The 27,565-nt window shown below is 37.1% G+C and overlaps 1 protein-coding gene across 2 annotated transcripts in view; it reads left to right on the top strand.

Moving 5' to 3' along the window:
- The first annotated feature begins 1,438 nt into the window (after nt 1-1,438).
- Nucleotides 1,439-27,565, top strand: part of LOC105270201 (cyclin-dependent kinase 20) — a 161,997-nt gene continuing 135,870 nt past the window's right edge. For both annotated transcript variants that reach the window (XM_011310988.1, XM_011310987.1), the window contains exon 1: nt 1,439-1,729. In XM_011310988.1, the coding sequence (XP_011309290.1) occupies nt 1,544-1,729 (186 nt within the window). In that variant the 5' untranslated portion in view covers nt 1,439-1,543. The remainder of the gene's footprint in view (nt 1,730-27,565) is intronic.

Below are 27,565 nucleotides of genomic sequence, written 5' to 3'. Positions count from 1 at the left end.
GCCAATTGTGGGCCAAAATTGGGCCCGACATGATCCCAATGCTTGGTCAATTATTGTTTGCCATTATTGGCCCGGCGTTATCATCCAAACGTTGGACCAATGATCGACCATTCAATTTACCAAAAGCCGGCCAGTACTGGCTATTGGCATACCAGGCTTGGACCAAGGCTCGCCCAATACCGAAACCCTACTTGGGTGGGATCACCAGTAAACGCTACGCAGAGTACTTATAACCGATTCGAGAATTAAGTACGACATAATCGCGAGGAGCCAGTAATTTTCAACGTTCCTCTAATGTCGTGTGGGAGTAAATAAATGAAATAGGACAAGCGTAGCATCACTAATTTTATTTGATATCTGTCGAGAACTCAGACCGGACTGGGCTCAAGTTCAATCTGGCGTGGACAGCCAGTTTGTCTGTGCAGACATTTGTTCATACGTTTTACAATTCTTCCATCTAACATCAATTACATCTTTTTTAATGGTTATACGAGGGTTTCAGAATGGCAGACATTTTCGGTATAAATTTAGAATAATGATTCACGATAACAATAAAAGCATCTTGTAGATTAGTAGGGTGTCAGAAAAATACGTCTTCTGCAATAATTGGAACTAGGGGTGTACCCCATTTACTATTCTTTTTCAATTTAATCACTCCTTTCTTTCTAATTTATTTAATCTCTCTTCAATTTGCTTCTTTAGAGCAAAAGGTACCGGTCTTGATTTAATAAAAATAGGCTTTATGGACTTTCGTCTAAAGGTTTCGCATTTGTGCCATCTAACACCAATTACAGATATCACAGTTCCGTGTTGAAGCTAGGAGAATGCTGATGAGTCGATTTTTTCTTTGAAGAGAATCATCAAATATAGTTAAGGAACTGACAAATCGTTCGCCAATTATGAAAGCGAATAAGCAGATGAGTGGCGAGATCGTAATGCTTCCCAGGACATTCAATAAAAAATTACTAGATTTTTTAACAAGAAATCTTTAATATTTCTGTCAAGTTTTCCCCAATTACAGAATTAGGGAAGAATATTTACTCATAAATAGTTCTAATTAATAATACTCATAACATAAGTTCAATCTCTAATATGTAAAAAAACTGATTGATTGACATTGATTTTCTGTGGAAGATAAAAAAAAATCAAACAACAGTTTAGAAAGTTGATGATTTTTCCCTATTCGCGCCTGATATTGTGTATTCTGAAAGATCCTGAATTAGAGGGGCTGACAATTGAAGAAACAGTCTTTTTGACACAGTTCGTTTCAAGAAAATTTTCCTTATTCTTTGAATGAAAACGTGACCCTGTGGTGTTAAGATTAAGTTTAGTATCTAATACAACTCGAAAATAATACAAACCCTCGCCTCTATCGATCGTAGCACCGGTGTAGCAGGTGTGTTGGACTATATAGTGCTATAGCAATACTCAAGTCATCGTGTTAGTCACAAACCAACATTCGTCTGAAATCAGTTTATCGCTTCAAGTGTTTCCACCAAAACTGTCAAATTGTTTCTCAAATGAGTGAAAATTAAATTAAATCATGGAAAACTATACGGTCACTGGTCGCATTGGAGAAGGTGCGCATGGATTGGTAGTGAAAGCCATTAAGAATGAGACGGGAAACGAAGTTGCGTTGAAAAAAGTATTGCTGAAGAGAATCAATGATGGTTTACCTGTTTCTATAATTCGAGAGGTTAAGACACTTCAAGAAATGAATCATCCTTTTGTAAGTAGTTATCCTAGTGGTACAATATTTCCTCTGTTGTTTGCATATGAAAGAGTTGAAATAAAAATTTCATTTTTTGGCATTTGACTTGAAAAGAATACAAGAATGGTCTAAAATTGAATGTAAAAATACCAAATCCTACCATAAGTTTTACCGCGGTTACACTTCAGGAAATCCAAGTACTTTAGCGATATATATACGAACAAACTCCTTTCACAGTTTTCAGAATACATCAAAAGCTTTGCTTTACACAGGAAAAACACCTTGGTCTCCGAATATATTTTGGTGTTTTTTTTTTTAATTGAAATTTAGCACATGATGTCTATAAGAGCTGCATGTCTCACCCTTTTAATCAAAGAGTTTTTGAAAATGCTACTCCCAAGCCAGTTCGGCTTACCGGTTTTTCGGTTCCTTGGTTTTTCTTGAGATTGTATTTTTAAAGTCGGTTGCCCAGATTGCTCGGAAACTACGTAATCGATTTTGATGAAATTTCGCCTACATCTTCAAGGTACTTTTATTAATTTCTTCAACGGAGGATCTTTTTCTATTGCAATGATCTTTTCAAATGTAGATTGTTGTGAAAATTTCTCCGAAATTTGTAATTTTCCATAAAAAGGCGCGCCAATAATGAAATCATTTCTTTCGTTTTTCTTCGTCCAAATATTAGTTTAAGGTGTCAACTAAAAGCCGCAAGTTTTTCAAAAATTAAGATGATCTTATCATGAGTACTTTGGCCGACACGAGAGTACCTTCTTTCGAAGGGGTCACCGGAAATGACGTCTTAATAGTTGAATTTTTCGAATTTTCCAACGAAAATTCCAGAGAACCTTGCTCAAATATGTATTTTTTTCATAAGGAGAAATTTGAATTGAATATTATATTTTTCCAGGGTTTATAGTTATCTATTTAAACATCATCCGCAAATTTTTTGGCCACGAAATCTTTTATATTTTGCCTTTGGGAAGCAATTGCTTGATGCATCTCGCATGTACACTTGCCGGATGGCGGGCAGGATGCAGGTCGCAATTTCTATCTGAAACAAAAAATTCATAGAGATTCATATTTGTTAATAACTTCCATTTAAACTAAGAAAATTCCAAAATAGTGTAAAATTCTCAATTTTTTTCAAACTGAAAAAAGAGTGGTTTTTGGCCGAAAACCTTTTACTTTACGTTGTTCGAAAATATGTTCAAAATTAACTTTTCTTGTTTTTTTTAGTTTAAATAGAAGATAATTCAATTATTTTTTTTTCTATCCTGCTCGCCAATTAAGGAAAATCGTGAAAATGAAAAACCGAGAAATCGTTCGTCAAAGTTTTCGCTTGTAAAAAATATCGATTTTCTGTAACTTACAGTATTGATATGTTAAGGGGTTATAGGCCACTCTAGAGAGCCACAAAATAGGCCTTTTTTGAGATTTTTTTTCAGGAAAACCATTAAATAAATCCGGTTTTTAACAAAAGGGATTCATTATACATATAATTAACTGCTTATAATTATTTTTGAAAAAAAATTAATTGAAAAATCGCGCCTACACAGCGTTCTCCCTAGGATGTCTCCGTTTTTTCGGGAACCACGGCAGGACCCACAGCTCCTGTAATTTTTTTATTTTAATAAGTTGTTTAACGGTTTTCGCTTGTAAATAGCATTAGCTACAGAAGTACGTAGGATTTTTTCGATATACGCATTTTTGACAAAATGGCGGGCCTTTAAATGGACAAGTAACAATTCGGCCTAAAAAATGTTCGAAATTTGGTAATACAAAACAAACTATGCAAGATAAAAAAAAATCCTACGTACTTCTGTAGATACTGTATTTCTGAAGATTTTGTCAAAATTTCAAGTGAATCGGTTGTAAATTGTTTGAGTTATGTTTCCGGCCAACTTGAAAAAAACAGTTTTGAGATAAACGCGTTTAAAGTTTTGAGTGGGAGAAAATCATGGATAATTTTGATATACCTTCAATCTGCTATGCCTGCACCATATAATTGGCCTTCCAAATTAGTGTTCTGCTCTTGCATTTCTTTTTTATTGGATTTTGAAGCCATCCTTGCCTCTTTAACGACTTCGGACAGCGATCTCTCTGCAAGTATTATGCGCGAATCATCGATGTCCAGGCAGGTCTGGTAGCTGTTTGGGCTCAGTTTTTTCACAATTATCACAGGACACTACTAATTTAAATCCCAAACCGCGCTTGCCACTTTCCGAGAATTTTACTTGTGATTTGCATACTTTACAAACCACAACTTCTGAAATAGCCGAAAAAACGGCACAATTCCGTTTACTTTGGCGCCACAGTCTGATGGTGGTTTCCCGTAGTATTTTGTCTCGCGAGTTCGAGAGAAATAATGAAAAAATTCCCTCTACACTGTATTTCGAGATATAGAGGAAAAAAGGAGCAAAATGGACCTCTTTTTTTTTGAAAAATATGGTTTATATTTTATATATCACTAAATAAATCTAAATCTATAATATCATATTATATGAAAATTTCTAGCCTTTTTTTTAACCTTTACACCATCTAGCGGATTTTTCACGAATTATATAAATTCGAATGAAATCTTGCCGCCATTGTTTTTCTTGATTCTCCTTTGTTTTTCAAAGCGTGTTAATCAGGCAGCGAAGCAAATTAGAGTTTTTGTGTGATTTTCAAGTGAATTGAAAGTGTTAAAATGTCTAACACATCCTCTCATCCTCAATTGCATCCAAAGCTTACTCATTTTTCTATATTTACCTCATTTGGAGGGCTTGTTCAAACAAACAGACTTTACCTCCACGTGGTGCATTCTGGGTAACGCCAAAACAGTCTGAAGATAAAGCCAAAAACTAGCCAAGTTCCCCCCTCACTTTCCTTTTTTTTTGTGTTAATAAGCATGCTGTTTTCAAGGCATAAAAAAAGCGAGGTCCAGGGGCGGAGCCCCCCCAGTCAAGAATAAAAATTGGCTTTATCATTAAAGATAATAATTTGGGAAAAAATCACAGAAGTAATTAACTATGTAATTAAACAAAAACAACAACAAATAGTTCATTTTTAGCAAAAAAATAACAAAATTAGAACATGTAAACATTAATATTTATTGCTTCCTCTGTATAATTATAGTTTATACAGCTGAAATGTATAAATAATAATATTTTCACAACTTGAATTTGAAATTAAAAATGAAAATTTCTACTCAAAATTTTCCACATTTTTAAAATTATTTTGGTTATTGACAAGGCTGAATACAGTCGTACCATTAAGCCTATTATGGCTCGGTATTGACTTTCTAAGAACTGTCAATAGTGTCTTGAAAACCGTTGAACCTTTGGGGAATACAATACATACAATTGATCAAGGGGAGGAGCGTGCATGCTCCAGTCTGCTCCAGCACTCATACACGTGCTAGACGCTCGGCCCCTATTTCCGCTCTACCTTCAACAATATTTCGAATTCCCATCTATAACTTTTGCGACATATTCTTAGATAAATTTTAAAGACATTGAAGCAAAAAAACAATCGATTTTTTGAAGGTTCTAAAGTAGGCTCTCCCCTTAAGTGAATGAATAGTAATTTATAGTATACGGCCTGAAAAGTATTTTGTGATGAATTTAATTGCTATGGGATGATTTCACAAAAGCAGCGATGGCCAGAAATTGAGGTCCACACGTCCAGGTATCCAAATGAGAAGTGCTCATTCCTAACGGAACAACGATGCTAAACTAGTAACAGAACTGACCAACACCGTAATTGGTTTGTTACCTCTGCGAGAATTATCTGATTGGTGATTACGCCATGTGGTCAATCAGATTCGCGAATTTCTGCAGTAAGAATCCAACTGACGTTCGAAAATGAGAAAATTTTATTCAGGCCCCATAATTCCTCGGTAAAATCAACGCAATAAATTCGTAATTATTTCCATAGATCTCGCTAGATAAACAACGATTATTTCAAGCCCAAATAGCTCTCTATACTCAATGTCTTAGACATAATTTAAGTCTTTTAATTTTCGAATTCCGGATGCTGTGGTCATCACTCGATCTCTTCGAACGAATTCTCGTGTGCGGCGAGAAATCTAAAATTTTTGCCCTGATATTTCATGCTTCGCCAACAAAGGAAGATTTTCAAGAAGACCGAGAAAAATTTTACGACTCTTAAGAGGAATCCAGAACGAGCGATGAAACGTTTAATCACCTTAGTACTCCGGATCTTAATATTGCGATAGGTTCAATATTTATTAGGGCATGAATTATTGTTACTTGAAGAAACTCGTTATTTCAATTTTACTTATTTTCTATTCTCCAGTATTGACTACAAATACCCAAGAAGAGTAGAAGGAGGACTTCGAGAGTTCGGCTCTGAGTGACAAAAATTTCGCTTTAGCAAACACTTTTGGATATACTCCAGTAGAACTTCAATATCGCTTAAATTTCGCAAAGACATTTTCCCTGTTTTTCCTGCCTCTGTGTAAAATTTGTTCAATAATTTGTCATTTTCTATTGTTTCCACGAAATTTCTCGAATTTTCAACTGTTTGCGTGAAGCCTTTTTTCGGGAAGAACGAAGTAGAGATAGAGTCGTGAAGGACTTTCTCTCCGCTCTAATCAACCAGAGAGGTGATGGCACTGATGAGAAGGAAAAGAGGGGAGTGAGTCGAAGTAGACAATATGGAATTTTTCTTGCATGGTATTTTTATTTATTTTGCAAATTTCCCTTTCAAATAAAATGCGGAAAAGCCTGATTAATTCCCGTAACGAGGGCCACGTTAGACAACGTCACTATCGAGAGGTGCCACACCTTGTCATTGATGATGTCAAATGAATTGATGCGAAAATATCGATTGAAGAAAATTTTTCGAAGCCACATTTCCTCAAAAAATACTCGTTCTATATGTGAGGAAATAATATCGAGAAGTAAAGAACAAGAAGACCCGTAGTTCTCCCGTCGTATATTTTTCCGGAACATATGCACAGGCGATTAATTCATCGATTTGAAAAAGTCAATCCTGTCCACGGCCCTGATGTTCCCGCAGGCCAGACCCTCAGCTGGTAAATGTCTTGAACAGGTCCACCGTTCCGATTTTTTCAGCGTGCATCTTGATTTGAGGCTTTCTTCTTCCCGTTTCCGAATGTTCAAGAATTCGGAAACAATTGGATCAGAAGTTACGGGCATTTTTATACCGCTCTTTGCGTTCCCCAGGGCCACGGCGGGGACGTGGCTGTGTTCGGCCCCAAAGACAACACAGGTTGATACATTTATAAACAAAGAAATAACACAAAGCGGGTCTTTAATCGCTATCGGTCGGTTGTTCAAGTCATCCATTGCCAGGTCACCACGATAATGAATAATTACTGCAAAAAAACATGAAAATAATTAACTGGAGACAGTGATCGAGCAAAGGTAATTGAAAAATATTCACAGATTGAAAAATGTACGATGCCAAGAGAGGGCAAAATTTATGAAATAAAGCTTACATCCAGAATTTATTGATTGAATTAAAAAAAAATGACATCTCATATTATTGTCAATTTCAATTTCCCTTTTAAAAAAAAGCATGTAACGTTTTATGTCAGCTTTTTTTAGCGCTATGCATATCAAAATATATCTATATATAAATAATATCTATAATATATAATATATATAATAATATTTAATATTTTTATTTTTATATTATATAATACTAAATTTATTAAATTTTAAATTATTTTTTATATAAATTTTTACTTTTTTCTTTCTTCTTTTTGAAATTCTATATATGTATATATTATATCGGAAATAACCGTGAATATATATATATATATATATTTAATAAATTTAGTATTATATAATACAAAAATAAAAATATTAAATATTATTATATATATTATATATTATAGATATTATTTATATAAAAGTTGAACATGCATAGAATAAAGAGTTGCCAGTTGATGTAGATCACATTAGCCACTCAAGTTGACAATTATGATATATGCCACCCATGCGCACGCAATCAGTATGTGAGCTGCCAGGAAATTACTTTTTTTTTTAATGAAACATCATCAACTCCCAAATTCTGAAACCTGAATCATCATGACCACCAAATGATTCCTCAACAAACTCGTATTCGTAAAAAAGAAATGTTATGATTTTTTTTTCCTACCTCATCCAAAATCCTATCCAACGATTTCCTTTGACGTGACAAGAAATGTGGAACGCTATATAAAACTTCCCGTCATGATGATAAAAAGGGGTGGAGTGGTGGAGTGGCTGGGAGAGCCTGGCTCGTCGAGAATGAGTCAGCTAACAGTGGAGCGGGCTGATCTGATACAGGTGGTACTAGCTCAGAAACGTTGGATGGGCATCCTTGAGACTCCTCAGGTTTTTCCGAAATGTTGGAGTCCCTCGATGTGCTTTCGGTGCTAGTCCCTCTGGGCCTCTCGGTTCCAACAAAGCCATTAGCTTGCGCAACAACACGATTTTCCGATGAAGGGAAATCTAATGCGATGGAATCCGCTTCGATCCTCGATTCTGGGGTTTCAAATAACAAACCTGATTTAAGCTGATCTATGTGACGTTTCTATAGACGATTGTCAATTGTCTTCACAACGTAGGTTACTGGAGACAATTGATCCATCACTTTAGCTTGAATCCATTTGTTTTTCATAACATCTTTTGCCATCACTATGTTTCCATAATTGAAAGAACCCCTGATGGTTGGCACCCAGAGCTAACCCAGAGTAAACCCAGACTGGGTTGTGTCCAGCAACCCAGTCTGGGTCGAGCGAAAACACCGAGTTGAGGTTAAATGGTGAATTTGGAGGAGATCTAAACGCAGGGTGTACTATGATCTTTTTCCGATTGTTGCTGAGTTATTTTAAGCATATAATGATATTGTTGAAGGATATGGATAATTAAATGAATATGTTTGAACGCTAATGTGCTAGCTCTGGGCAAAATCCAAAACCCAGACAGATGATTTTTATTCATTAACGAGGTAGCAATGTTGGTGAACAATTCTGGGGATAACTGTATGTTCAGAGCGAGCACGGGAGGTGTATTAAAATAAGGGGAAGGGTGGCAACGATTGTTTGAGGGATGAAATGCCAACTCTGGGTCAACACTGGGTCACAGTCTACATCCTAGAGTTGTCTTTCTCTATATTTAATTTTTTTTTAATATCGAGAAATAAATAAACGGGGTGAATAAAAAGAATCATTTAACCATTTGAATGATTCTGGGGTCACCTAGACGTGCGGAGGCGACTTGGAATATATTTAAAGTGAAAACTATCAGCTCTGGGTCAAGACTGGGTCACAGTCCCCAACCCAGAGTTGTCTTTCTCTTTATTTAATTTTTTTCAATATCGGGACATAAAAAATAGGGGTGAATAAAAAGAATCATTTAACCATTTGAATGATTCTAGGGTCACCTAGTCGTGCGGAGGCGACTTGGAATATATTTAAAGTGAAAAATATCAACTCTGGGTCAACACTGGGTCACAGTCTCCATCCCAGAGTTGTCTTTCTCTTTATTTAATTTTTTCCGATATCGGGAAATAAAAAATAGGGGTGAATATAAAGAATCATTTAACCATTTGAATGATTCTAGGGTCACCTAGACGTGCGGAGGCGGCTTGGAATATATTTAAAGTGAAAACTATCAAGTCTGGGTTGTGGACTGTGACCCAGTCTTGACCCACAGTTGATATTTTTTACTTTAAATATATGCCAAGTTGCCTCCGCACGTCTTGGTGACCCTAGAATCATTCAAATGGTTAAATGATTCTTTTTATTCACTGCTATTTTTTATTCCCCGATATTAAAAAGATATTAAATAAAGAGAAAGACATCTCTGGGTAGGAGACTGTGACCCAGTGTTGACCCAGAGTTGATATTTTTCATTTTAAATACATCCTGAGTCTCCTCCGCACTTCTAGGTGACACTGGAATCATTCAAATGATTAAATGATTCTTTTCTTTCACCTCTATTATTTATTCCCCGATATTAAAAAGATATTGAATAAAGAGAAAGACAACTCTGGGATGGAGACTGTGACCCAGTGTTCACCCAGAGTTGATATTTCTCACTTTAAATACAATCCAAGTCGCCTCCGCACGTTTAGGTGACCCTAGAATCATTCAAATGGTTAAATGATTCTTTTTATTCACCCCTATTTTTTATTTCCCGATATTGAAAAGATATTAAATAAAGAGAACGACAACTCTGGGATGGAGACTGTGACCGAGTGTTGAGCCAGAGTTGGCATTTCATCCCTCAAACAATCGTTGCCACCCTTCCCCTTATTTTAATACACTTCCCGTGTTCGCTCTGAACATACAGTTATCCCCAGAATTGTTCAGCAACACTGCTACCTCGTTAATGAATAAAAATCATCTGTCTGGGTTTTGGATTTTACCCAGAGCTAGCACATTAGCGTTCAAACATATTCATTTAATTATCCACATCCTTCAACAATATCATTATATGCTTAAAATAACTCAGCAACAATCGGAAAATGATTATAGTACACCCTGCGTTTAGATCTCCCCCAAATTCACCATTTAACCTCAACTCTGTGTTTTTGCCTAACCCAGACTGGGTTGCTGGACACAACCCAGAGTTGGACTCTGGGTATGAACCATCAGGGACGCCTTCGATTTCCCGCGGCATGTACTTGCTGACTGTATTGTCGTTTGAGTACATGACCTCGAAGATTGGGTCTAACCAGGTCAATTGATGTTTTCATCGGTGTTCCAAACTGCAGTTCTGATGGTGGACATCCAGTAGTGCAATGTGGAGTAGATCGATAACTCTGTAGAAATTTATCCAGAGCATCCTCCCTACTGAGGCCTTCCTTGAGTAATAACTTAAATTTACTCTTGAATGTCTTAACCGCATTTTCGGCTGCTCTATTTGAGGCAGGGTGATAAGGAGCTGTTTTAACGTGAAGAATTCTCCTGTCATCCAAGAACTTCTCAAATTCCTCTGAAATTAGGCTGGGGCCATTATCACTCACGATAATCTCTGGAAAACCCCACGAACGGAAATACTCCTTGAGAACCATCATCGTACTTTTCGATGTAATATCCTTCATTTCTTTCACCTCTAGTCATTTGGAGAAAGCGTCAATTATGACCATGTACATTTTTTCATCGATGGGGCTCAAAAAATCTATATGAAGTCGTTGATTAGGGCCTTCAGGCCACTTCCAATTCTGTAGCTTAGTCCTGGGTGGATTTGCTGAGTTTTCCAAACAAAGAATGCATGATTTTGAAATCCTCTCGATGTCCGAGTCGATGCCAAGCCACCAGATATAGGAGCGAGCAATGGCCTTCATCCGAACAATACCCAGATGACTCGAATGAAGCTCTCTCAGCAACATTTCACGAAGTGAGCTAGGAATGACCACGCGATACCCCCACATCAGACATCCACTCTCCACCGTCAGCTCACGATATCTATTTTTAAAACAATCAAAACTACTATCAATCTTGTCAGGCCACCCATTCATTACATATTCGAAAATCTTGGATAAGATCACATCTTTCCTCGTCTCCTCAGGAATTAACTCGCAGTCAATAGTTCTAATTTCAGAATCTACATAGTCTAAATATGTAAATTCATTCATTTCTGCTCCCTCTTCCGTTAATTTAGGCGAACGAGACAAAAAATCAGCAATAACATTACTAGTACCCTTAATATGTACAAGATCATAGTCATCCAGATAAAAACACGGCCCATCTTTGCAATCTACTCGCAGCAAATACGGGAAGTCCTTTCCTAGTGCCAAAAATAAATTGTAACGGTTTATGATCCGTTTCCAAAAGAAATTTCCTACCATACAAATATTGGTTAAATGTTTTAACAGCAAACACAATAGCCAAGGCTTCCCTGTCTAATTGCGAGTAGTTGCGTTCGGCTTTGGTCAAAGCTCGAGAATTGAAAGCAATTGGTTTCACTGTATTATCTGGAAAAATATGCGATATAACAGCTCCCACACCAATTGGAGAAGCGTCGCAAGTTACTTTCACGGGTAACCTAGGGTTGTAGTGTATTCTAACATCGCTTGATATCAATTTCTTTTTAATTTCAATAAACGCATCATTCTGCTATCTAGGCCATCTCCATTCTACATCTTTTCTCAAAAGTAAGTACATTGGGGCTACAATTCCAGCATAATCCTTAACGAATGTAGAATAATAGTTTGTCATGCCCAGGAATGATTTTAATTCCTTGATATTCTTCGGTGGTGGGACTTTAGTAATAGCTTCAACTTTTTCTTTAATTACTCCAATACCATTTTCATTAATTCTAAAACCTAAGAACTCAATCTCCTTTTTAAAAAACTGACATTTTTCCATTTTGGCAGTTGAACCATGATCTTTTAACCGGTTCAAAGTCTTAGCTAATCTCTCATCATGTTCTTGTTTGCTACAACCTGCAACAACAATATTGTCAAAAAACACGACAACTCCGGGAATATCAGCTAAAACTGACTCCATCAACCTCTAGAACAAACTAGGGTTTGACGCAATCCCAAAGCAACAACGATTGTAAACAAATAATCCTTTATGTGTCGAAATCGTAGTTAAACATTTCGACTTATCATCTAATTCTACTTGTAAGTAAGCATGAGAAAGATCGATTTTACTAAAAACTTTTCCCTGGTTCAATTTAACTAGCAGACCTTGAATTCGTGGTATTGGGTGCTTATCAATTCTCAAAAATTTGTTTATCGTAATTTTGTAATCCCCACAAATTCTAACAGAACCATTATTCTTTATCACTGGCACGACAGGTGTGCCCCAATTACTACTTTTCACTGGTTCAATAATTTTTTCTTTTAACAATCTATCAATTTCTGTTTCAACTTTACCCATTAAAGCATAAGGTAATGATCTCGGGTTGCAAAAAACGGGGGTGGCATTTTCTTTTACTAACAAAGTAAATTTTCCCTTATTGTACAAACCTAATCTATCAGTTAATACATTAGGAAATTCATTTTTCAATTGTACTAGGTCATAATCTTTAATTGTATTGACTGTTTCACCCATATTACTTTGCTCACATTCACGCAAAGAAATTCTCAATTTATTTATCCACTCTCTCCCAACAATTGATGGAGCACTACCAGGAATTACAAAAATTTCCAATTTCTGTGAAATGTCTTTATACCTGACCCGAACATCCAACACACCCAGTGGAATAATCGGAGCCCCAGAATATGATTTGAATTTCCTGGTAGTGGATCGCATTTTAAGATTAGAAAAAACGTTACTCATACCCAATTCTTTCTCCGAAATTGCGGTAATCGGTGAACCCGTGTCAATTTCAAAATTCACTCTACCATTTTCCACATCAATCTTAATACATAATGGACTAGACTTATTAGTTCGATATAAATGACAATTCTCCTCATCTAAGCTGAAAAATTGATCAAAATTATCATTAATTTGTACAATTTCGTCTAAATAATTGTGTTTTCCATTAGACTTATGATTTGACTGACTGACCGTATTCTTGTGACTCTTCTTACCAATAAACATTTTACTTCTCTTTGAGTCATTCTTCATACCTGCATCCTTCTTATTTTGAGCTAATCTACAGGCTGCTACAATATGTCCTTTCTTTTTACAATAATTGCAAATTAAATTTCTAAATTTGCAGTGGAATCTATCATGTCTCTTCTTACCACAGCGAAGACACACATCAAGCTTCTCTGATCCAGTATTCGCATCGTTCCTCTTAACAAAATTGATCGATGAGGTGTCGAACCTCGACTCCATTTCTCCAGTATCACAAACGGCTGCTTCCTCACTTAGCGCCACTTCAACAGCTCTTTCGTATGTGAGGTTTCTCTCACTCAGAAGCTTCTTTTTGATGGCTTTACTCCTCATCCCGCAAACAAAACGATCCCTTAAGGTATCATTGATGTTATTACCAAACTCACAAAAGGTTGATAACCTCTTCAGGTTAGCCAAATGATCATTAATTGATTGATCCTCGGTTTGATTATAGCCATTAAATTTGAAACGCTCGGTAATAATACTGGGTTTAGGTAATAATTACGTAATTTAGGTAATAATTTAGTAATAATATTGGGATCTCAGGAGAGGGGGATTGTGGTTTTACTTGACCACCAGTCGCTAATGAAGGCTTCTACTTTATTAACCCGAGGGTGGTATTCGTGGTTTTATTTTTCCAATGAAATATCTTCTAGGAGGTATCTGATATCTACTTATTGATGGATATATATGGACTTTCCAATTCAGATTGATCGTTTTTTTCTACAATTTTCCTATTATTATGCTCTGTCAATAGTTTTTTATACTTGTTGAGGAGGCGGAGAAGGAGAAGGATCGTGATGGAGTTGACCTTGCTTCAGATTCGATCGTGACACTGTGGTCAAAATTGAGGCTGATCGTGGGGGGTATCCTCCGTATCCTGCGTGGGGGCTACTTATATTTATTGAAGGTTCTAGGCTAGAAGGGATAAATCCCACCAATAGTTTATAGGTATTCAAATATGAAAGTTTATTACTTTAACTATGTCATCTGGCTAATTACAATAATTACGACTAATACATGTCGGAGCCCGATTTGGATCGGACCTTTTGCATACCCAAACGGCCTCTTAAATACATAATTGTTTGCATGTCATTATTTGGTCAGCATAATCCAGTTATGCAGGCAAAGTGTCACATTGGCAATGCTGTTCAACAATGACACAATTGTCCGAATTCTGAGGCATAACGGGGGGTTGGCAAAAATCTGCCATGTCACAAATTTCGAAATTTTTCTTGAAAATTTTTATGGAAAAAATAATAGAGAGACAGATCAAATGTTTATTCGATTAAATCTGGGAATCATTTTAGACTCGATACTTTTCACACTGCGATCGATACGTGAAGTGGTCCCTTCGAGTGAGTTTAAGTGTTCGAGCGTCTTATAAACATCGGCCGTGGTCTCGCTAGGTAATGTTGTACTAAAATTGACGCGAAGGTATTTGGTTCATACGAACGAGTACAAGTCTATCAACCTCATCAGCTGAGATAAGGCAAAATTTTGCTCCAGGGCAAAATTATTTTAAAGAATTCTTTAGAAGAATTTTACGGTTACAAATGGAAACGCTTTTTTAAAAAACAATACGGGTGGATGAGGAGATATGAATTGCGGAATGTGAAGGAGCATTCCGGTTGTAATCATGGCAGATCTCACACCGGACTTAAACGTCAGCTAGCCTTTTCAAGTATCCTCCAATGCCATCAGTTGAACTTTTTCCATTTCCAGTTTCACTGAAATTATATGTAATAACCTTAATTTGAAGTGAAACATTTTTCGGTTTCGGTACGGTGTGATTGGTCATGAAATGGAGGTTCTGCACTGCTGGATATTGTGATAAGAAATGATCAAGAATTTTCTTCCGATGGACAATTATGGCTATGGGATCATGTCTGAGAGAGTCCGATATCATTGCAAAAATCTTTGTGTATTCATTAGTATACAAAACCCCTGCATGTAGATAGAGTGGAGTGATCTCTGCTTGCACCAAAAGGCACCGATTGAAATTCTGTACTATATTTACATATAGGGCATTCTTTGTGAAACCAGCCACTATTTTTTCGACTGTCAGCGATTTTGTTCAAAATTTTTTCCGAGGTTCTGGCCATCAAAAAAAGTGTCTCTGATTTTTTTCAGAATTTTTGTACCACTCTCTATTTTTTACGGGGTAATTAAGGGTTGTCACTGAAACAGCTAATAACTCCGGTTCTATGGGTCGCAGAATAATAAATAAAAAAAGAAAACATATCTTTTTTTCACAAACTTCAACATAAAAATTGCGTCAAATGTCGGAAACTATCGTGAACCCCATTTTTGCGATAAAAAAACCTTCAATATTTTTTTTCAACGATTCGGACTTCTTCAATTTTGTTGATTTTTATTTATGTTATATGTTGAGTTCAAAGACATGACAGAAAAATTTTTGAAGTGGTAACTCTAAATTTAAAGGCGACACATTAGTTTTTTCCCTTTTCCCATCGAGTTTCATTGATTATTTTTCAATTTTCACCTTTATCTAAGTGCCGGAGCGAATTTTTCTTCAAAATCTTTTTTGTAGAGCGCAACCAGAACTACAAAAAAGGTCGTATGATATTTCACCGTATCTAGCTTTAATTCGGAAGTATGCTTTGAAAATCCTTCTTCAAATCAAATTATCAATCATTTTTATCGTAATACTTCGTAAATCAAGCATATTAGTGATTTTTTAGAGAAAAACTTCCTTGCAGAATGGAATACGAGGAAAAACGTACAGAAGTTTGTACATAAGTCTTGCTGCCTGCCTCATTCATCGAGGTTTCGAAGAAAATCGATGTCTGGGATGAACAATAACTCAATTTCTCAGTACTTACCCCCTAATCCTCTGAAGTACAGCGACGATAAACGTTTTTTGATCGCAAACTTTTCAAAATCAATTGTTGAAGGAATAATGGAATGAATGATCAATCAAATAGATTTTTGTCACCGTATTTATCGTATCTAGCTAACTGGGAAATTCTTCTTTTGAGATAATCATTTCGGAGATTCAAATTTGTGGAAAAAAAATCGATCGACAATAGAGGGTGAGTACGAATCGAGAGGCTAGTCACTTCTCATTTTGGTGGCTCAGTGATTTCTGGCATTCACTGATTTGCTGTGATTTCTCCAATGATTTCTGCGATTTCTCAATCAGAATTGAAAATCATGATTTCTGTTGTTTTTCACTGATTTCCCTGATTTCTGGTATTTTTCAATGATTTCTTGATTTCGAGAAGTCACTTTAGAAATCATCGTGTCTAATAATTCATATTTAATACTCCCAAATATAGAGAATTGTAATTGAATGAGAACATTTTCTTTTATTTGATCAAACGAATATTCAAAAATACAATATCAATCCTTAAGGTATTTAGAACATTTTTTTAATTTTTAATTTTTTAATGTTGAAATATCTACAAGAAGATGAAGCAATTTAAATTAATTGAATCCAGTAATTTTAATTTAAAATTATTTCAGTACAATTAAATTAATATTCGATACATCAACTAGAGACTGGGAGACCTGGACTGTAAAATTCTTGGAAAATTAGATGAAAAGTCGAGTGAAAAGTCTGAAATAATCTTCGTTGATTGTGAGGAATAATGAAAAATTTATCAGCGATAAGTGATGGGAAATAATGCAGAAGTTTGTTCAATTTATCATTTAATTTGTAAGTATGGTTATGAACCCGCAATAATAACATTATTGGAATCCCATGCATCAACTTTGCGAGGTTATACCAATTCAAATCAATATTTTCACGGACGTATAATTAGCAGGTGAATAATGAAATTCCCAATGAAACTAATTTAGATTATTTGGGAATTATTCAGGATAGTTTAGGAATATAATTTTATAATTTAGGAACTCATAGTTTATTTATAATTGATTATTTTTTTATATGGCGTATAGTTAGCAGGTGAAGTTACCGAAAAATATTTTAATTAGCATAAATCGATGCAAAATCATTTAGGAAGTCTAAAAAACATTGATTTACAGTTTAGGAATTCATATTTTCTGCTCAATTATCTTTTTTCGAATTTGAATTGGCAGATGAAGAACTATATATATAACGGCGTATAGTTAGCAGGTTGTATGAGCAAATATCTGTTTAATTACCACCCACAGACGCGAAATCATTTAGGAATAATAAAAAACAGTGTTTGAGAATTTAGGAATTAATATCCATTTTGTAAAATACTTTTTTTTACAATATTTGCTTGGAGGACAGTTTGCGCATGAGCAGACGCCCCCAGAGCGATCAGGGAATCGATAGGTTGCAAATTAAATCGATAACTCAAACATTTCTCTTTATTATCTGATGTACCAGCATAACAATACATATATAACTTAATTTTATACACAATAACTCTATTCGGAATCCCTCTCTTTTCTGAAAGTCGTAGAAATGTTTTCAACTTAATCCGCAAGGCTTCTATTGTAAACCATGCTATTCAAATAGAACAATTCCTTAAGCGTATGAATATTGTTGGGTAACGGAATTATTACTTCCTAATCTAAAGATCAATTCTTTTTATGATCAGGAGAATAAAGCGTGGTGAACAGTCTTATCTGGTGCATAGGTAATCAATAACAATACTTTATCATGCATGGAAAATCGTGAACTGTCGTTTCTATCTTTAGAATCACAAAACTGACTTTCCTAGCATTTTACAGACTTTTTTGTCCATGAAAAATTCGGGAATGAATATTTCAAATCATTTCACGAGTAAAAACATCACAAACATTTTTATTGAATATTCATCTCCATAATAATACTTAATAAAGCTTAATTAATAAATCACAAATCTATGCTCTGTTCTCTGCCCTGAGTATAAAAAATTGTTTCTTTGATATCGTTTTTTGGTATTTTCCACTTATGTAAAAAATTGTTATTATCCATAGAAAATTAAATTTTGGAATCATTAAATTCAAATATGTCTTGTGACTATCAACATGCATATGCATTTTTTAATTACGCGTCTTTCTATCTATCTCTCTTTATAACATTTGATAAATGTATATCTCTCTTTATAACGCTCAATAAGTTACCTATCATTAGCTCTATTTTAAAAATCACAAGACAGTTTTTACTACTCGCAAACCGAAAATCGTATTGTAAGGAACCTATGGGACGTATTGTTTCATACACGAATATAAAGAGCACCAAAGGGGATCATTTCAAAATCAGCATGTCATGGGCGAGGTCCTGAGTTCACATCATCAACCTCTACCCAGTCGCTACTTCTACGTCGAGAATAAGCTACGAAGTGTTCACGATCAGGTTGAAACTCAATAACTCCAACCAATCTTGAAATACAAAAGAAAGAATGTGTTAACAGCTGTGTATTCTTAGAATCATATCCATAAATTTTACTCACCTATACATTTCACCTAAATTCAATTCTTCAGATACATCGTTCAGTTTACATTTCAAATTTGTGTTGCAATTAAGCTCGTTACAGTTTCGAATGTTGAGTTCGATGAAAATCGTGGTCTTGCACTCAAGTGTCTCATTCACTGTGCCCCCACAGCCATAGTTCGTACAGCTCCAAGATCGAAATACATCAATTGCCAATGATAAGCCCAATTTGAAGCCTTTGTCACAGATGATGTGATGGTTTACAGCTAAATCATACAGGGGCCTCGACTTTCCGATGTAACAGTAAATTTTGTCGCATTGCGTTCGCCGATAGGCCACTGGTTCAGCCAAGCATTTCCTCCAAATTCCTGTCAAGGTATCCTTGGCATCCAACGTGTAAGGAGCTAATGAAGTCGAGTTCCTTGATGATTTTAGAGGATAGAAATCGCACAAGTGGGCACATCGTCTTAAAAGATTAGAAGTAGTCGCACCATACTTGAGAAATTCTGAAACGAATTTGGAGAGTTTATTATTTATAGTGTCAAGCAATCGAGCGTGCTTGCTGTCATCTAACGCAGCGTATTGCAGGATGTGTACGAAGCTGTCGTAGCCGCAAGTCCTTATTACCCTAATTCCCACCCCTTGATATTTAACGACTGGAGAGACGGAGCCACTAGGCAAAAAATTGCCTTTTTTCCCAATTCTTCCTTTTTTGTTGAGATACTTGATTTCAGGGCATGGAGCAAAGTAGCCTGCAGGTTTTTTCACTTTAGGCGCTTTCTCACCCCGCTGAGTGCCTTTATCGCAATCGCTGGACTTCACATTGGTGTTATCATGTAAGACATGATTAGAGTTAGGTCCAGAAGAAAACTCAGGGTTTTGGATTAAAGTACTGGAGAACTGAGACTCTTCCTCTGCAAACAACACCGGCGACTCATTTGCGACTCCACTGAAATTCTCCACATCGCCATTACAATTATTATCTGATTGACGATTATTATCGTTTTCGTCCAGTAAATCCTTCTCAAACAATCCATACAGGTCATCACTCTCCATCTGAAGGATTTCAGAACAGATTTCATGTGTATTATTATTTCCATCTGTCGAATCAGTGTGAGAATCACAAATGTTCGTCGCTCCATGTTGAAACCTCATCCTCTCTTCGTCATTGATTATTCCACGCCATTGCATCTTACTACAGAAGTCAGAGTCTTCGAAATCAGCTTTCTCCACACTAGAATTAATGTTCATATTTTCTTTATTCTCGTTCTGATGAAACTCATTGGATTCGTTAGACTGCGATGACAACGGGGAAGATTTTTTCTTCGGTATGTGAACAAATCCCTTCAACTCTGCTGCCATTTCATTCTGATCACTGGAAATATCTTTCAAGTGCGCTTTAAAAAATATATGAAAGCTACACGGTAGTTTTATATGTCCGAATATACGATTCTTCACTTGGTTGAAGTATCCCTCTTGAGCTGCTGTTGAAGCATGGTCTGACACAAATGAACTTGGTAGTATAGCAGAAGTCCAGAGGGGAAACTCTTTAGCAATTCTCTCAAGCTCATTCACAATTTTAGGGAAGTCAAGTCTCCACTTTCCCTGGAATACGTTCTGGATGATCAGGTTTTACCAATGAAATTAATTGCTTTATCCAATTGTGCGTAATCCATTTTTTATTTCTCTCACTTCCTTCGGGCAGCGCCTGAGAGTTGGAGGAAACTACCAGTTGTGCATTAGTATTCTGGTCGTGAAGGTTCTTAATAATGGTTTCACGTAACGAAATGTACTCCTCCAGACGTTCTCGTGCTAACTCAACAGACATATTCGATTCCCCTAACTTGAAATTGCAATCACCGAACAATGTGACGGACTCGGGGAACTCAACGACGTAATCGTTCACTGGAATGAGAGCCACTATGCATGTGAGGATAAAAACTAGTTGAAATTCCTGAAGAGACTCGCAATCTACCATGAGAGCGATTGCTCTTATATAAAATCTTTTCAGTCGAAATCTGTACTTATCTTTGAAACAATCCCACCGAGCAATTGCAGCCATGAAATGGGTAACATCAATGCGAATAATTGTTGTGGCAGGGAATAGTTTTTCCTCCTTCTTAACATTGGTTCCAGCCCACACGAAAACTTTGTCAACGTATTGTTTGATGGTCATTCCATTAAACACTTGGCAGTGTGCTAGCATCAAGGCTCGTTCTTGGTCAGTTATTGCCTGGTGTGGTGCTGTTACCTTACATTGTCTAATCCAAGTCCTCAACCAAAAAATTAAGAAATCTGCATCTTGTCTCTCTGTGAGGACTTGACAGACAGGAATAGTTTTCTGTTCAAAACTAATGGTTAGTGTGTACAAAAATATATGTATAATATATGCCCCTGGGCTTTCTCAAATTTCGAAATTAGGCTTCCCGTCCCATCGGCCATAAGTTTAGAATTTCCGACTACTCGACGATATTCTTTGTAAACATAGGATTGTTGATTCGTGCAGTACATGAGATGAGATGGATGAATTGATAAATCGAGAATATTTTGAGAGTACTTGGGGTCAGCGATGAGGTCCCGAATAATCGTCAACTGATCCCTTTTGTCTCCCTTTGGAATTTGATATTGACGTTTGATAGCCTCTGCTTTGGCTTGACGATATATATGCCCTCGCCTTATCGTTGGTGGCACAGATTCGCCAAATTTCATGTTACCCCGCAGGAGCTCTTTCCGATAGTTAGCCGGCTGCTGTTTCACTAATTTGTCTCCGACCTGGATTCTATCCAAATGATTCAGAGGATGCTTAACGTCATCATGTGGTTTGTAACGAGTATCGTATGAACGGATGTTCAGATTGAGACTTCCAGCCCCTGAATGTTTGGCAGTTCCAAAGAACACATTACCACATTTTTTACTCTTACAAATAGCTTGGAACCTCACATCAGTTGAGCCATCTTCGTAGGTTGTCACGTGGGACCATTTACCGATGAGCGCACAGGGCATAATATATTTGAGGTAGAATTAATTTGTAATTGGATTCACCCACATTCCCGCCCTCAATCTCCTTGCCGTCGAATCTGTAGTGTAATCAGGCTTAATTGTATTCCAGACGGAAGACGGTAGCAGCAAGTGAAATTCTTCTAAGTTGGGATAAATCTCTTCATCTTCGGACGAAGATTCGGGATTTGTATAGGCTGAATCATCATCAAAGAGGTCAAAAGCACTGACATCTGTTTTTTCTTCTGGTCTTCCTGGAGGTGGTATGGAGATACCACAGAGTTGACGCGCTCCCCAGATCCCCTCTTTTATTCTCGGTTACGTGGGTGTACACTGAGTGGGGTAGCCATCGTTTTTCTAATACCACACTTATTTCATTCCCGATTTTGTTCGACGTGGACGGAAAATGATTGGTTTTGAAGTAATCCATATACCTCTTGAGGACTGAAATTATTTCATCTCTTGATACCCTCGCTGGGCGCCCCATGACCTGAAATATATTGATATTATACGAACATATGATATTATCATGTTATCAACATCAGGGAAGCCCATTGTGTAATCGAACAGGAGTTCCCTGTTAGAGTCGGTTTAGTTGGATCATTCCATGAAGGAGGGTGAAGTGGAGGATATGTAGAAGAGTAGAGTTTATAATTTCTCACTTCTAGCCTTCGAAGATCATCTTTTTATCTATTTTAAAAAAATACCTTAGACTAATTTTGTTTCTCTATACCCAGGATTCTAACCTATTCCTTCACCATTGACTACGTTGTTTTGTTTTGAGAACGAGATATTCAGCAATTCAGAGAAGAAACGAGTATTTAATACTTCCAGAACTGTAGTTAACACTTAATATATTTAATTCATAATACTTACTCACTCTGTAAATGCCACTGCACTGAATTTTCATATAACACCTGCTTTTCTGGCGACTTTGTCAACAATTGAGTGACCCACATAAGCCGGCATGGGGGGCACAGCTGATCGCTCTGGGGGCGTCTGCTCATGCGCAAACTGTTCTCCAAGCAAAAATGGTAAAAAAAAGTATTTTACAAAGTAGATATTAATTTCTAAATTCTCAAACAATGTTTTTTATTATTCCTAAATGATTTCGCGTCTGTGGGTGGTAATTAAATTGATATTTGCTCATACCACCTGCTAATTATACACCGTACGCGTTTGCATAGTTCTTCCTCTGCCAATTCAAATTCGAAAAAAAATAATTAAGCAGAAAATATGAATTCCAAAACTATAAATCAATGTTTTTTAGACTTCCTAAATGATTTTGCATCGATTTATGCTAATTAAAATATTTTTTGGTAACTTCACCTGCTAACTATACGCTATATAAAACAATAATCAATTATAAATAAACTATGAGTTCCTAAATTATAAAATTGTATTCCTAAATTATCCTGAATAATTCCCAAATGATCTAAATTAGTTTCATTGGGAATTTCATTATTCACCTGCTAAATATACGTCCGTCACTTTGAACAAGAAATGAAAAATTGTGAAAATGATGGAAATAAACTGGGAAGATACGGGGAAATCGACCGGCTCTAACTCGTCTCAAAACGCACCACTTAACCCACGTTGAAACACGAGGAAACGTGTTTATATTTTGAGTTTCAGCAACACTATTTTCACTGCACGTTTGCCCAACGACAATGAGATAGTTCTTATTATGATAAAGCTGAAACTGCGAAATAATTTTTGTGGTCTCTGACTTATCCATGACTTCTTTGACTTCCGAAATCACTTTTCGTTTCGTTGTGATTTCTAGCGATTTCTAAAGGTTATTGGAAGTCATCACCAAAAATAGAAATCACTTGATTTCCGGTGATTTCTCTTGATTTCTGGTGATTTCTTCAATGATTTCCAACCGAGTGGTTCAATGATTTCCGGAGTGACCAGCCCCTCGGATCACCCCCTGTAACCAATGGCGGCAGGCACTCGGGGCAGATGTCCCCCCCTTTCGGCCTGCCTTTTCTTTTGTCGATATCGGCGAACCCGTGGTTGAGGTGGTCCATCTCTAAATTCCGACACTTTTATTTCTGGGGGCAGCTCCCATCTGCGGTTACCATTGGAGGGTTGCTGAAGTTATTGGCTTCCAGATTCAATAGAGGGAAGAAAAGAAGTGAAAAGGATCTCCTTAGTTGTGCCTTTGAGCAATTGTGTGGTTTCTTTTTCGATGATTCGTGGTTTCCCAGTGTTGTCGCCTTGATGGTCACTCCTTAACGCCTCTCAGGCCATAATGACGGCCACTTGAATACCTACTAGGTGGTCCCTTTTATTGTGGTCACTTCGCATAATCGGCATTTAGGCTGGTCATACCGACATTCCTTGCTATTGTATGGGGTTTTCCAAAGCCCCCGTTTTTTGTGGTTACACCAAGTTTTCCGGATATATAAAAAATTTTAACCGTAGTAACTGCGGCGTCCGCAACATAACATTTTGTTGACCAACAAATTTCCGAACACATGTCAAGTGATCGTTCATAAGGATAACTTGAATTGCATCAATTGGCATTGGCATTTGCTAGCCTCTATAAGTAGAGACTTTGCATGGAGTTCCCATTCGGGGTAGTCATATTGTATCCTTCATTCACGAAGTCGGTCCTTATAGGCTATGCGGGGGAGAGGAGGGATAGAGTCGCTCTTCTCTACTACAGAAGGTTCTCTTCCGCAGTTAATAAAGGAGTAATTGATTCACTAGATTGCGCTGGCTATGTTTCACTTAAACTCATTGAAGCGCGCTGGGCAGGGAACAGAATAAAATGTAAACCCGTCTAATTAATCCGATAATCAGTGACGGAATGGATGGTTATTTCTGTTTTGGAATATTTGTATGCACGTCTTGTTTTTAATCTGGTTCCAAAGGGGGCCCTGATATAATTGGAATGGAAGTCATCTATTGCCTGGTGTCAGATGAGCGCTATCGTTCTGTCTGAACTCAGAATCTATCTCTGAGTCTTGGAGACGATTTCATATTAATCCTCAGATACTTAGTACCAGAGCACTTGATTTTAAACTCATCATAATTTTGGAACTGATTTCTTCTGATGAAGAACAAATAATTTCCGTGAAGACCATGGAAAATTTTGTTCAGTTGTACTGGAATGGGTATGGAAATAGGCAACCTACTGTACATATCCGCCATAGCGGTGATTTCCTCAAATGTACAATGTCAAATGTTTCCTCAGATTGCTATTTTCTATCTCAAATTTCGTGTTGGAGGGCAGTACCTAGTCCTCCTTTAGTGAAGTTTTTGTGAAAATGGTATTCAAACCCAAACCAATCCATTAAATTAAAGCTTTTTTGCCTGTACCACAACAAGGCTTTATCATCCAACACTTCGGGTAGGATGTGACGCCTATCTTCTTCTCTACTTCTTCTACTATTACACCTCTCAATGAATTCAGTGAGGAAATTTTCTCCATTCTCATGTGGCTTACCAAAAAATTTAATTCTCCAATTTCTTGCCTGTTCCACAGCTTGAATCACAGTTGACTGATAATTCGAGTCTGAAAACCTGTACCTATCCCTAGGAAAATCGTAGCTGCGAGGACGAGGAGCTGCATCCTGAGGGAATCCACTAAACAAATTTCGTGCTGGAAAATAGGGTTCTGGATGATCTTCAGACGACTCAACTTGAGGGTGGGAGGTAGGAAGTCTCTCGGCAGGCAATTGTCTCGAATGAAACTCATCCCTGTCGCTAGGCCCAAAATCAGGGTTAGGGTTAATCACTGGCACAGTACGCGGATTAAAATTAACAGAGTTACGGCCCCTGTACCCATTGTTGCGCTCTCGATACGTATTGAAGTCGTGACACTGAGCTTTCGGAAAATTCTGCGAGAATTGTGTGGGTCATTATCTCTCCAGCGGTGGCTGTGTTGAGGCGATTGGATGCTAGGACGGGGAGATGGGTGAGTCTGCACCACCGAATTGTTTCGTATAAACCATGGGGGGAAGGCGTCCCTCTTAACTAACTCTTTTCTCGGGTCGCCATTTGTCCCTTAATTATTCGCTTAATCTCGTCCCGTGGATTGTATGATATTAGACCACCAGGGACTAATAGGATTTCTACTGAGTCTGTTGGAGACTGTGAGGTCACCTGATGTGAATTTTTCCACCTACAAAACTGAGGGTGCTATTGCACTAATTTGCACTCTGACGAAAATAATCTAATCTGTCATTCAATTCTTTATGATCACCTGGGATGTCCAGACCAAATGTCTATAATTGTTCGTGCAGCTCATTTACTGTGGCGCCAATCACTTCATCGTCTGTCTTCGGCTTATTCGCATCGTCAGGCTTATTTTTTAAAAAATTACTCACTCAACAAAGCAAATTAATTCCGCGGCAATATGTCTCTATTATTTTCGGTTTACCTGCTGTCGCATCTCAAGGTGACAAGTCAGTGGAGAGAGCACGCTGCTGCCTCCTTCACCCCCGTAGTTCTCACCCGTGTATTTAGAGTATATGAGAATACCAGAGGTGGCGCAGGAGAATACCAGAGGAGGATTAGCTCGCCAGGATGCTTTTCCCCAGCACTTTTCACCTTTTAGGCACAGCTTTCTTTGAAGACCACTAACATAAGGAGGATGGTGCTGTCCACAGGGGGGTGTACATTCGTCTTCGGCTGAGTGACCGAAACTCCTTCATCAGCCCGTTTACTAGATTAATAGAAACCTTACCTTGAGTCTGAAATGCTGAGAAATGAAAAGGACTGTGAAAGTAAATCAACCCGAAAAAATATGAGAGAAAAGCACCTAATAAGTAGATTAGTAATTTATACTACAAGCACCTTCACCGCGAAACCTGATAAAATACTTTTCGGACCATGTGGCATATGTTACTTTATGTTACGAGGCCTGACCAACTCAATAGTTTTATTATCCTAGGAAGGTAAGGAAAAAGGAAAGTGATAAACAATATTCGAATCAGTAGCCAATTCCGATTGCGATCCCATTTTTTGGAGATGAAAGCGGATTAATTTTCGGGCAATGTTGAGAAGGTCAAGATACATTTTTACTCGTGTGGCGTAGGTCAAATATAGTTAATTTATTTAACAACTACTGTCGTGAGTCATTGAAATGATCAAAATAGATAAGCCCCACTTAATTATGAGTAGAGCGACAGCGTCCCTTTCCGATCCCACGCTAATTGAACGGACGCCATAGATATCTCCAACCCAGGGATCCAACGTCTCCAGGTGCCTGGACCTGGATATTCCCTCGAGAGCGTCGGAATTTTCACTATTTTTGTATTTTATTACCTTCATGTTGTTATTCTGGCCCAACCCGAGAGATTTATCTCCGAGAATCTCCTACCTTGAAAACTTATTGAAACTCTGGAAAAGGTTTGTTAAAATTAGACGACATTATTTTTGATTTACTTGGAATTTGTCGGCAAAATGATTGTGAAATTTGTAGAAATTATTTTTGGAATTTATTATAAATTTATATTTATAATTGTTGTGATATTGAAAGTCACGTGATGAATGTCGGGATTATCCATGTTATGAATTTCGAGAATTATGAGAATGTATTCTTAGAAAAACGGCAATTAGACGAGTTATTTTCACCAAAATTCGAGGAACTCCCTCCTCTTTCTTGAGGCTCAAGGATTGTGAAACGTACCGGCTCAAGCTTGAGCAGACTTGCCTCCTGGTCGGCATAGAGTAAAATTGAGTTTTTGAGGAGAGAACATTGTTCACATAATTTGAGTTTAATTTGAGTATTTTCGGCATCCTAGTTGTTGTCCTACCTGGAAGAAGACGGAGTGGAGTTGACTGAACAGATGAGCAGAGTCGAATAATAGAGATTGTTCAGAAAATATGGAGTTTTTTGAGGAGCCTACTGTTGGGCATATAATGGCGTCTTTTGTCGCGTCTCTTTAGAGTTGAGGGAATCTGACGATTCTTGCTAAGATTTAAAGTCAAG

The sequence above is a fragment of the Fopius arisanus genome, unplaced genomic scaffold (assembly GCF_000806365.1).
Source record: "Fopius arisanus strain USDA-PBARC FA_bdor unplaced genomic scaffold, ASM80636v1 scaffold00081, whole genome shotgun sequence".
Lineage (NCBI taxonomy): Eukaryota > Metazoa > Arthropoda > Insecta > Hymenoptera > Braconidae > Fopius > Fopius arisanus.
Note: the sequence above shows the minus strand (reverse complement) of the source record. Positions and strands in the feature narration are given on the sequence as shown.